At 41.4% G+C, this 13,430-nt stretch overlaps 2 protein-coding genes across 2 annotated transcripts in view; one reads left to right on the forward strand and one right to left on the reverse strand.

The window, feature by feature from the left end:
• Positions 1-3,464: 3,464 nt before the first annotated feature.
• LOC138974153 (cingulin-like protein 1) lies at positions 3,465-12,614 on the reverse strand. Its single transcript, XM_070346849.1, has 7 exons — positions 12,493-12,614; positions 10,507-10,655; positions 9,761-9,879; positions 9,049-9,196; positions 8,027-8,206; positions 5,940-6,028; positions 3,465-4,550 (listed from the first exon to the last, which is right to left on the reverse strand). Exons 2-7 carry the CDS (start codon positions 10,558-10,560, stop codon positions 4,472-4,474), a joined length of 669 nt encoding a protein of 222 aa, XP_070202950.1. The 5' UTR covers positions 10,561-10,655; positions 12,493-12,614; the 3' UTR covers positions 3,465-4,471.
• A 730-nt stretch (positions 12,615-13,344) lies between these two features.
• The window catches only part of LOC138974152 (ATP-dependent RNA helicase me31b-like), a 29,036-nt gene continuing 28,950 nt past the window's right edge, over positions 13,345-13,430 (forward strand). The window contains exon 1 of the mRNA XM_070346847.1: positions 13,345-13,368. The gene's annotated coding sequence lies outside the window, so the exon portion shown is untranslated. The remainder of the gene's footprint in view (positions 13,369-13,430) is intronic.

Here is a 13,430-nt window from a genome sequence, read left to right on the forward strand (position 1 = left end):
AGTTCATTTTATGGGGGGGGGGGGGTGTTTCAAAAGTATATTGTGAAGATATGGGTGTGAAGGCGCGAAACGCCGAGCCGACGGCGCGAAGCGCCTAGCTTGCTAGGGGGTCCGGGGGCATGTAAAATTTTGAAAAAAAGGATGCAAAATGGTGCAATCTGGTGCATTCTGAGGATGATCATTACCAGTTTCAGGCAGCAGATTTTGTCACTGATAAATACCCCAAAAATTGAAACTCAATGTAAAATAAAGAAATGCACCATAAACAAATAAGGTTTTTTTGGTGGGTGGGGGGGGGGGGTCCAGAAACCCCAGAACCCCCCCCCCCCTCGTCCACCCCTGCACACACACCAGCACACACACACACACCAACACACACACACCAGCACACACACACCAGCACACACACACACACACCAGCACACACACACACACACCAGCACACACACACACACACACACACACACACACACACACACACACATACACACAAAGTCAACAGCAGTGACCATTCAGACAATTTTTATTCAAATGGTTCTACACCTTCTAGCACACCTATAAGAGGCTACAAAAGTAACCATACAAATATCAGCAACAGTAACTGGCAAATTGTAACTGAACAAAACAATTTTAACCAGCCATTAGATACCCGATTTTGGCTTCGGAAATACTGTACAAAGACCTGTTATTACATATATATAGCTGTACAGACAACTGCATTTTTAGCATAAATGAATTAATGTCTGGAGGATTTATTTTTACTTTTTTTACTTTAGGATTTATACTGTAATCCCTATTAAAAAAAAAGGTACTGGCTTTAAACATCTTCAAGAATCCAAAGACCTATTATAACAAAATGATGTTCAGATTTTGTAATTTGCGTGTTACTTTGCTTTTGTGGGTGAAAATATATACATTAATTAACACTTCAATTTTTTGCACATTAAATGCAAACATTCTCAACACATAGATTCTACTAGTTAGTACATTTCAAAACAATTCCTGTTCTAAAAAAACAATCGAAGACACTACACTAGAATGCACAGGCTTATTAGCATTCAGTCACCAAATAAACTAGGAACTAACAAAAATGAACATAATCATGTCCAGTCAAAAACACTGATTGTAAATGATATTATTTTTTCCAGATTTGAAAGTGGACGGACTTCAAAATGTGTAAAACACAAACAAACAGAACAAAGCAACCTAGAAATATCACAACTGTAAAAATGCCCCAACAATGAGTTCAAAATGTTCACAAAAGTTTCACTCTTCAAAGACTTATGCAGACAGTCAGAAAAACAGCAACCTTCTACCTTACATCACAGTGTTCTCACATGAACACTTTTGGGACCAGATAGGGTCTCAGTGCTGCTTGTAAAAGCTAACAGGGTTGGTCGTCTTTGAGTTACAAACATGAACATGATAAAGTCGAGTCGAATAGAGTCAATGCAATCAAATCTAGTTATCACAGCTTTTTTTTGCTTTGGTTGAACTGTTCACATATGATCAAAGAACTGATTTTATTTTCTTCACAAAAACTTGCCGAAAAAGTGGCAAAGTAAAAAAAATTGAATGAAGTAATGTATCACAGTTTTCAATACACTTGTTTTGTTTTTCAGGGTCAAGTCTTAAATGATTGCAACACAGATAGACAATGTCGATAACATATCGCTATATGCCTAGCAGTACCGTGGTAAGTACACCTCTGAGAACTATGTCTCATCTACAAATATAATAATACACATAGCTCATGGATATCTGAAGTCAACATTTCTTTCTTTTTTTATTTGGTGTTTAACGTCGTTTTCAACCATTCAAGGTTATATCGCGACGGGGAAAGGGGGGAGATGGGATAGAGCCACTTGTCAATTGTTTCTTGTTCACAAAAGCACAAATCAAAAATTTGCTCCAGGGGCTTGCAACGTAGCACAATATATGACCTTACTGGGAGAATGCAAGTTTCCAGTACAAAGGACTTAACATTTCTTACATACTGCTTGACTAAAATCTTTACAAAAATTGACTATATTCTATACAATAAACACTTAAGGGTAAAAGGAGAAACAGAATCCGTTAGTCGCCTCTTACGAAATGCTGGGGAGCATCGGGTAAATTCTTCCCCCTAACCCGCAGGGGGTTGAAGTCAACATAATTGGTAGTTCAAAGATATCAACTGGTAACTTGTATAAAATATATAAACATAATGGGGTGATGGGAGTGGAGGCATAATGTTCTGCTATGGAATGTACAGTACACATGTACAAAAATAACATTGAGAAATTCATGCCTACTCCAGCTGCTTGCTATACAAATACACTGATATGTTGAACATTAGGCAAGTATAAGTTACAGCTCCGTCCATCCATGGTATCGCCTGATATTTTGTCGAGACTGGGTCAATGAATATGATGACGTCACTCGAGGCTCTGCCGAGAGTGACGTCATTATATTCTTTCACCCCGTCGAGACAAAATATCACGCGATACCATGCATGGACGGAACTGTAACGTATATATGGCATGACCAAAGTAAAGAGAATTTGTCATGGGATGTGGCAACAAATCATTGGAAATTCACCATGGGCAATCAACCCAAGCCTAGAAGTTGTAGAACTATATTTTGTTTCAGTCTTGGCAAGGCCAGTTTTGTCAAGTTCCGGAAAAGACATAATGAATTCATTCACCCTGCCGAGACGAAAAAAACAATTCCATGGATAAAAACGTATAAGCTTATTATCCCGTGACGCATCAAAGCTAAATTTTGTTTTGAAATGTCATTACAACGTACAGATAACTTATAACGACATAATCGCCTTCACAAGACAGGAAAAACGCACACTTTGTTTTTCGTCTGCTACAAATCTAGTCTTGTTGGTTGACGGAGAGAATAAAGCTTCAATCATACCTTCATCAACAGGAATAAATGCTCAATCCGCTGTCAGTTCGCAACTGAACCTTGTTTTTTTTCTTTAACTTTTTGGTTAACATTGAAACGGCAATCCAAAAGAGTGTTTCAGCTGTTTCAAGACAGAGGCTTAGCTCCTTCTTTTGAGTTGCTTTTCAGTCTAAAATGACACCGGAAGCGAACAAATTGTCGCGTATACTGTCGTCACAAAAAGACGTCATGACAAAGTTACACGCAAAGCGAAAGAGACTTTGACGTCATTTACTTTTGTTTGGAATTTTCCGCCTGTTCCTAGCTTGTCAGTGAAGACCTGACGTGAGTAAGCTTACCCTTTGCAGCTGTGAAATAATCAGTCTTGTGTCTCGGTCGTGTAGGTACAGAGTTTGCTTCTGCAATCATTGTGTTCGTGTTGATGACGGCTTCATAAGATTTCCATTTTCTTGTTTCTGCGGCTGCGCAAGTTATTTTGACTAGGTCATGGCCGAACTTTAGGCCTACGGAGAAATATCGCTGGATATTTTCTCCCTAGATTAACAGAGACAAAGAAGGGAAGTCATGCTGTATACACAATTACACAATTCCAGCATGACATATATTACCATGTTTAATCAAGTGTAATGTGGCCAGTGTGCTCAAATGAATAAGGGCAGTGTGTGTGTGTGTGTGTGTGTGTGTGTGTGTGTGTGTGTGTGTGTGTGTGTGTGTGTGTGTGTGTGTGTGCACACGTGCAAATGCTGCTGACTATGCACATGTACTTGTGGCAGTGAATACCAACAAACAAATCCATGTGCTGTGAACATGTTTCTGTCCTTCAGTGCATCTGACCTTTATCCAGTTTGCACAATCATTATTCATGACCACTGGCTAACTCAGGTCAAAACAAATTAGCACTGATGTATCTATGTGATGAACTGAGAGCGTGTGAATATATGGAGAGATTTTTGTTTGTTTGTTTGTTTGCTTAACGCCCAGCCGACCACAAAGGGCCATATCAGGGCAGTGCTGCTTTGACATATAACGTGCGCCACACACAAGACAGAAGTCGCAGCACAGGCTTCATGTCTCACCCAGTCACATTATTCTGACACCGGACCAACCAGTCCTAGCACTAACCCCATAATGCCAGACGCCAGGCGGAGCAGCCACTAGATTGCCAATTTTAAAGTCTTAGGTATGACCCGGCCGGGGTTCGAACCCACGACCTCCCGCTCACTGGGCGGACGCCTTTCCACTAGGCCACCATGTTGCGGTATATGGAGAGATGAGACACAACATCCAAGAATGCACAAAAAGCACGAATTGTAAGTATGAAAAGTATGAACATATAATTTATGACAAAACAATCACGATACTTCAACCCAAAGGTCTTAAGCGTTCCAATAACTTGCCATTCTTGTTTCTTGATTCTGAATTTCGGAACGTTAACACTGTTTTTGGATTGAAGTTTGTCTCGGTAACTTTGTCATATCAGCAGTGAAAAATGACTCCCAAAATCACCTCCAGGCGGCGCATGTATCGGTATGTTATCTCAGAAAGTAAATTGTGTGGAAGAATCCATTTCCCTCTATCGCTTCAAGACACCATCGGGGTCATCCAGTGTGGGGTCTCGGCCGTCTGGACTCGCCTTCTTCAGGTAATGGCGTCTGCACAAGTTTCACCGAAAAACTCAAATAAGACAAATAATGAAAGTAGAGACAAAGCAATAGACATTTTCTGGAAATAATTGTGTCACGATTTTTAAGCGGTGAGTAAGAGCCCCTTTTACTGATGCAAGCTTTCCGAAGCAAGGGAAGCATGAGTACTATGCTGCCCACCAAGTTTAACATATGCGATCGCAACGAACAACTAACTCTGATGTGTGCGTTCGATATGAGTTATGATACCCTTTATGGATATAACTTAAAAATAACTCCTGAAACTAAGAATCTCCATGTGCAACATTACTGATCATGTTATTGTTTCGTTTTGTTTTTTGCAAAAAGGCGCAGCAAATGTTGGCCTAAACATGAACCTTCATCTAGCATAGTCTTCAACAATAACAAAGCAGAGCAGAAAGCATTACTACAGTGGAATTGATCCCCCTTTGTAGACAACAACCTCCTTCCATCCCATTTCTCCCTCTCCCCCTCCCCACCCACCCTAATAAGATGTCATTCCTCTTTAAAAAAAAACCTTGTCTTTCTTTCTGTTTATAACCGCAGTAAATTTTGGGCGGCTTCCATTTTAACCCGATGCCACCCAGAGCAGCCAATGTCACCAGTTAGATCATTGGTATACAGATGTCACAACGGTTGCAATAATCATCTGCAATATCGCTTTCACACTCTCATGCCAATTAGAGACGATGAGAACGAGCGTTGCTTCATTGGATCATTCAGTTCTTCTTCTTCTTCAGCTTTCCAGAATTTTTCTGGTTACGTGTGAGCTCGTTTGCCCATTCGGGTTCCCCACACTATACTCTGAGAGCATAGTCATCTCACTCCGCTTTCGTTGAGTAGGCATGCTGGGTATGTTCGTGTTTCCATAACCCACCGAACTCCGACATGGATTACAGGATCTTTTCCGTGCGCACTTGGTCTTGTGCTTGCGTGTACACACGAAGGGGGTTAAGTCACTAGCAGGTCTGCACATAAATTGACCTGGGAGATCGAAAAAATCTCCACTCTTAACCCACCAGGCGGCAGCGACCGGGATTCCAACTCACGACCTCCCGATTAGGAGGCCGACGTCTTACCACCACACCACTGCGCCCGTCCGATCATTCAGTTAAATTTCATAGCAACTCGGAAGGAGACGGCATGATTCTGCGGGGAAGGCAAATGGTTAAGACCTGTCTTTTTCAGACTTTCGACGGTACAGTGGAACCCCCCTTTTAAGACCTACAAAAATGTGAAAAAATCAGGTCTTAAAACGGGGCAAAATGTACAGAGGTTATGAACAGAAAATCTGAGAAAACAGGGTCCTGAAAGGGAGGGAGTCTTAAATGGAGGGGGGGGGGGCATTTGTTTATGTTATAGTACCACTATACTTACAGCAGCTGGTTGGTGCACTGCAGGTCAGCAATTTTGGCCTCTGTCGTCTTCATCCACTCCTTGTACTTCTCGCCCCACGACTCCTTCAGCTGAAATACACAAAGCTCTCTTTCAAAGATATGAAGCATAGATAATTCAGTACAGTGGAACCCCCTTTTAAGACTCCCTCCTTTTTAAGACCTAATTTTCTGAGATTGTTGGAGGTCTTAACTTCTTCTTCTGCGTTTGTGGGCTGAAACTCCCACGTACACTCGTGTTTTTGCACGAGAGGAGTTTTACGTGTATGGCCGTTTTTACCCCGCCATTTAGGCAGCCATACGCCGCTTTCGGGGGAAGCATGCTGGGTATTTTCGTGTTTCTATAACCCACCGAACTCTGACATGGATTACAGGATCTTTTCCGTGCGCACTTGGTCTTGTGCTTGCGTGTACACACGAAGGGGGATAAGCCACTAGCAGGTCTGCACATAAGTTGACCTGGGAGATCGAAAAATCTCCACACTTAACCCACCAGGCTGCCGCGGCCGGGATTCGAACCTCGACCTTCCGATTGAGAGGCCGACGTTTTACCACCACGCCACTGCACCCGTCGGAGGTCTTAACAGGGGGGTTCCACTGTACAGTTGAACCTGGCAACAACCTCTCAATAATGACTGTCTGCCCATTATAATCATCCTAAAAGATCCCTGACAAGCTTTTCTCTTCTTTTCAGTATATTTCACCTTTTCATAACTCCTGCTACCTTGCTACCCCTTCGTACGTGTGTGCTTTTAAGTGTGTATGAACGCAAACACATGTATTGTAGATTAGTTCCTCATTGGGCGAAGGGTGGATGTAAAACAAGCACTTTTGTGTGTTCACCCAGTTACCCTCAAAAATATACATTTAGCTCAACTTATCTGATCATGCCTATTAACCACCACCCCCTCCCCCCACCAACTTTCCCTCACCTTCCCTCTTCTCTCCTACACCTTAATTCAGGACAAACCAACACAAGAACTTTGACCTAACAGCCTTTAAAGTGGACAAACCAGAGGAACAACAGAAACCAAAAAATGATGGTGTGATTTATGTGAGAATGTCCGGAAGATGGTCGTAGCAATGTGTTGTGTGTCCACTGTAAAGGACATTAGGGTGAGGTACTTATGAATGTGTTTTTTTTGTCCCGAGTTAAAGGCACAGTGCAGCTCACAGCCTTCGTTTTGCGTTTTTGTTGCAGCTGAATGCATTTACAGTTCAAAAATCCTCCTATGGTAGTAAAACAAACCAAAAACTACCCAACGACGACATCTGTGAAGCTCGACAGTTTCTTGTTCACGCGAGTGCATAAATTAACTTAGTTATTACGTGGTGTTTGGTCGGAGTTCGATTCAACTGAGTGATTCCGGCCTCCCATTTTGTTTTACACAAACTCATGATGACGTCTGACATAGTTTGCTTGTGACGTGTCTTTGTGTGCATGATGTGGTGATCTACCTGATCTAAATTTAGATCCAAAAATAGGCCAAGACCAGCCGGGTCCGAGTACGAAATTAATTCGTAAAAAAATCGCAGTTCTTGACTCTTTGGGTGCAAGTCAATGAAACTTAGTAGTTCTTCTAACGGATAGCTGCCTGAGGTATGACTAAAAGCCCCAGGGGCTCCGTGCACCTGGATTTGACAAGTTCAGTACCTTTAAACGATCCAATAATGTGATCGTGCCTGTTTTTTAATTCTTGGTTTGGAACGTTAGCAGTCTGTTTTGAATATTTATCCTACACACGTGAGAGAGACCACCCATGAGATAACAATAACGTTCAATTCACACGTGGTGATATCATGTAAATGAGGTCGTGTCAAACTAGTCTGGCAGGGATTTGATTTACCACTGCTCATGATGCCAAAATCACTGAGACAAACGTCATTCTGGAACACTTTTGCGCTTGCTGTTTCCCTTAGAAGAATTGTTAGAACTAACACGTCACGCTATACTTTCTACAGTATTTGGCCAGGCTTTAAAATGTAATAATGTAATGCTCGCATTTCAAAAATTAAAAAAGCAAGTCTGGTATGACACAGCAAGCCATGAAGTATTCTCTATTTTCTCACCTTCAAGTTGAGTTGCTCCTCCGCCTCGCACCACTTGGCCTCCTTGATTGACAGCTCTGTGACGAGGGCGTCAATTTTGTCCCTCAGCTCCCCTGTCTCCGACATCAAGACAGCATTCTCGTTCTCCAGACCCTCGTTGCGATACCGCAGAAACAGCAACTCTTCGTGGTGACCGCAATCCTGAACAAATAAAGCTATGCCAAATATGGTACAGAGGAACCCCCCCCCCCCTTTCAAGGCCCCCCATACCCCCCCCACCCCCCTTTAAGACCCCTGCCCCCCACCCCCCTTTAAGGCTTCTCCTATTTTAAGACCCTCCTTTAGGCACACAAAAAAAGTTGTATGTTTCTGGTAACATGGCTACAAAAAATAGGGTAGGTAGGTAGGGATTTTTGTTTTTTTGTTGTTGGTGAGGGTAGAAAATAACTATACAGTGACGCAAAGAGACTGGACTTACTATACAAAGAGAAAGACAACACATTACAAAACAAATGAGACAAAAGGGATGCGGGGTTATCCCCCTTGTGTCGTCTGCCGTCTGTTACTTTCGTTTTGACGCTCTTTTTTTTCTTTTTTATTTACAAATGCAATAAAAAAAAGTCTAGGGTCGGCGGGAAAAAACTAGGTAGGGTCGGGTAACCAGAAACATACAACTTTTTTTGTGTGGCCTTATCAGGAGTCAGATGTTCTGTTCGTGATATAAGCAGATGATTGAATGCATTCCAGGATGTTCAAAGGTGTAAAAAATGCAACAACCCCAAAAAGGTGTATGAGACCAAAAATAACTCATTTTGCCTGCCCGGTCTCCCCTTAAACCATTGGGGCATGTTCCCATCATAGCCTTTGTAAAAATAGCTCCATTTTAAACTCCCTCCCTTTAAAAACCTGATGTTGTCAGATTCTTGAAAGCCGTTAAAGGGGGGTTCCACTGTAAAGGAAAAAACCCCGGACACTTACAAATTTTACGGTTACCAAGAAAAAGAACGTTTCTCTGACATAAACACAAGCAGTGCTGGCCGTACCTTAGAGCTCCCTTTCACCTGTTCCATCTCCGCAGCGAACTTTTTCCTGAGAGCATCCATCTCTTGGTCCCGACTTTTAGACACATCCTGCAGCTTCTTCTCCAGCTCTGACGCCTTGCCGTCCACCACGAACATAGACTGCGACTCCCTGGTGCACAAACATGATGAAACAGATGATTAATTTTTTTTTAAAAGAACAATAGTGGGCTATGCTTGTATAATACACACAATAAAATATATAACACACACACATCACTATCAACATCACCACACACATGACAACCACTACAACCACCACTACGACCACAAAAATGGTTGTGCTGTTATGAGTTTACTGTTCTATTATCATGTTAGGATCTAGATGTATTCAGTGTTAAATACAGTAGAACCTGCCCTGGCGACCACCTGTCTAACGTGACCATGACCACTCAATTTCGGTCCCAAGTCACAGTATCAGCCTGTCATTGACGACCACCAGATGTCTTTTAAAAAAGAAAGAGTTTCTCACAACAATCATCTTCTACAACGTTGTCATCATAAATTTCTACTCTAATGATCAATGCCCGTTTTGCTGTCAAACTCGATCGCATCCCACATTTGCTGACATATCGTCCGCCATCTTGGAAATACTTGCAGAAAAGCAGATCGTTTCCCAAGCATGAAAAGCGAATAGTGAGTGCGCTCATCCGAAGAAACATGGGGCTGCTCTTACCTTCGACCAAACGGTGCCCCAACCTCCACAATTTCTCGCTCCCTTTTCAAGATGGTCGTGTTCTTTGCCTTCCGCAGGTCATCTAAACGTCGCTTCAGACTTGTCACTTCAGTCTCCAGCTGAAAGAGATCAAATAGCACTTTTACACGCACATGTGTTATCATGGCAGACAGCAATCCAAATACAGTGTTGTTCCTAGCCTCAGAAGACAAGAGGTCAATAGGCCGCAATGTCTTGGCTTTGTCTGCTTGGTAGAAAAATGTATGGTCAAAAGACCTCCTGCATGTCAAAGATCAAACAGATGACCAGCCAGTGGTCAGAAAAAAAGCGGCAGATCAGAAAAGTATGCGCCAATGACCGAAGACTGAGGCCTGGAAACCACACTGAAACAATCAAAAAGGTTACTGGTGTAAAACTATCAAGTGTCACAGTACAATCAAACATTATTTTTGTATTTGAAGTAAACACCTGTAGTTTCCGTACAACAATTTAAGTGTCCATTGTATAAAATAAAACTGTTCATAGACTTTATCACTGACAAGTTTGTGGCCAGTTTATTCTTTTTCCATAGAGGGTTTTTAAAAAAAAAAAGAGATTTTTTTGTTCACGAAACAGGTTAGGGTCGGCATGCCATTTTTTTTTATTTTTTAGGTCAGATTGGGTTATTGTTACCATAATTATTTGTGTGTGTGTGTGTGTGTGTGTGTGTGTGTGTGTGTGTGTGCCTGATATAAAACTGGTCTTACCTCTTTTATGCGATCTTTCAACTTGAGCTCGTTGACCTTGGCCTCTCGTGACATTGCTGCTGCTTGACCTTGTCTTGGTTGTTAGGGTTCCTGATGTTCACAACAACGCACAGCAATCAGCATACGGAGATCCTCAGTGTTGGAAACTGCTGGAGAGGAAAAAATAGGCACATACATTTTTTTGTAAGCCACTGCAGATGTATGAAAAACATTCCAGGTGTACTCTACCAATATATATAGAGGCATCGATCCCTGGACAAATAAATATCATTATCAAAAGGACTACATACAGGGTGACCCAAAATGAGTGCAACCCATAAAAGTACTCACAACTGCTACAAATGTGAATGGATTGAGTTTATTTTTAACACACATAAACGTAAGATGATAAAAAGTTCTGAAAGTTGGAGTCATTTCGGTTGGGTGGTTCACATGTTAGCGACGTTGAAGGATATGCTCCAAATGTCCACCGCGTTGAATGCGCCGTGCAAAATTGTCCACCACGCAGACACACTCTGCCCCTGGAATCCTCCTGATCTTTGTTGTTATTGCAGCCTTCAAGTCCATGGTTGTCTGGGGGTTGTCCTCATAGACGTGGTCTTTCAAATAACCCCACAAATAGAAATCGGGGGGGGGGGGGGGGGGGGGGGGGTTAAGGTCAGGTGGACAATTTTGCACGGCGCATTCAGGAGTGTCTTCGTCAACGCGGTGGACATTTGGAGCATATCCTTCGTTGAAGTTCAACGTCGCTAACATGTGGACCACCCAACCGAAATGACTCCAACTTTCAGAACTTAATTGTTATAATCTTACGTTGATGTGTGTTAAAAATAAACTCAATCCATTCACATTTGTAGCAGTTGTGAGTACTTTTATGGGTTGCACTCATTTTGGGTCACCCTGTACATGTGTATGCAAAGACTGGCCTATGGAACTTGGAAGAGTAAATAAATCAACACACACACACACACTCTACATACAATCAGGAGGGAGAGGGGGGGAGGGGGGAAGATGGAAGGAGTAGGTCATAGGGAGTTGTCTTACCTTAGCTTTCCATTTACTTTGTCTTGGGCATAACCATGTGATTATTTTGTTCACAGAAAAAAGTTATGGGTTGGCAGGGAAAAAAATAGGTCAGATTGAGTTAATGTTACCATTTTTTTGTTTTGTTTTGTTTTTTGTATGTGTGTGTGTGTGTGTGTGTGTGTGTGTGTGTGTGTGTGTGTGTGTGTGTGTGTGTGTGTGTGTGTGAGTGCCTGATGTAAAACTGGTCCAACCTCTTTGATGGCATGTGTTAGTCATAAAAAAAATCACGAAATATAAAGACCTGAGCGAGTTTTGTTCCTACTCTGAATAAATCTCAACATGTTGCCTCAGGATTGTCAGAGCTAAGAAGAGTTTTACACCGTTTTCAATTACCTCGTAAACGAATAGTACATTTTCCATTCTGTGTATGATGCTGTTGTTTAGGTTTAAGAAGACAACAACAAAAAATGGACTAAAAACTGAGTTCTTAATTCTTGTTGTTAGGCAGCCACTTTCTGAAGAAAAAACCCTTTAACTAGTTTAAGTTTATCACTTTATGTTTTGCCTTTGTTTTTTTTCTTTTGGGGAGGGTTAAATTGCTGAGGTCAAGAAAACAATATGAGAATGAAATAATAGTTGAAGTGATATTACTTTTTAAAACTGCGATAGTGTGTTCACATAATTTTACGCGCAACTGGGAATTGCTGAGCTTAATCCGCGCTGCCAAAATGCTCTGTCATGCTAGTTCAATAGTTGCTACGAAGGCCGACATCTGAATTAGATTACTCTGGTACCAATAATGTTTGTTTGAACCCTAAAAATGCAGCTCAAATCTCAAACTTCTGCAGTTTCTTGCAGGCCATAACAGAAGAAAAAATCCAATAATCAGCATCTTTGTCTGAACTAAAGCACCCGTAACTCAATCCATAGACCTAAATATAGGTCCCTGCTCAAACTTACTTGGTTCTGTTCCAGTCAAGTGCTTTAGTTTTGGTCTCGCAAAGGTCAAGGTCAGTTATGGTGCGTCTTCGCGACATCTTGGTACCGGAATCTGACAAACATTCTCAAACAAATCTTTCTAATCTCGCGTCAAAGAAACGGGGGACAAGACAAAGCAGAAGAAAATTGTAAACCTGAACCCACAAACAAATTCAGTAGATAACGACTGGAGATGATCATTTTTATTCTACAAATTGCAAAAATAGTCCAAGACTGGAGCAAGAGTAGCACTCTACACACTTCAAGAACATGAATTTTCAAATTCAAGCTAGACGACATAGCAGAGAAAAGGCTCATAAAGCCTAGAAGCCGCTGTTTGAAGTGATATGATATGATATGAGCTTAATATCATATGATACGATGAAATACAAAACAAAACAAAACATAGAATTCATTCACTTGTAAAATATAAATGGCGGTTTTAAATGCCTGTACCGGAGTAATCGCGATCCGTTAGTTCTGCGTTTAATTATAAATGTGATGTGCTTATATTTTAAATCAATCAAGACAATATTGGTCGGTCATTTTGTGTGGCCTTTGATGGTGTTTCATTTGGAGTGTCTTGTCTCGAACTTTGTGTGTGCACTTTCGTTCTCCCTTGACAACCTTTGACCTTTGTGTTTTGAATTTCTAAAAAGTGCAGATGTGTGTTTGCGTCAACAACAGATTTTACAGCTAGCATTGTGAATAATTGAGAGTAATTGAATGTATTGCATTTTGTATCTTTTATTTTAATTTCAAGAACATCGAAAATTTGAAACACACTGACTTGTGTTTTGTGCGAAACTAAACAAACATATTGCTACTACTTCGGCCATATTTTGCTTGAAGAGGACGGTGAGTGTCCGAGTGCTTGTACTATCGAGGATCATCCTCTTTGTAACATTTCTTGAACATAC

The sequence above is a fragment of the Littorina saxatilis genome, linkage group LG8 (genome assembly GCF_037325665.1).
Source record: "Littorina saxatilis isolate snail1 linkage group LG8, US_GU_Lsax_2.0, whole genome shotgun sequence".
Lineage (NCBI taxonomy): Eukaryota > Metazoa > Mollusca > Gastropoda > Littorinimorpha > Littorinidae > Littorina > Littorina saxatilis.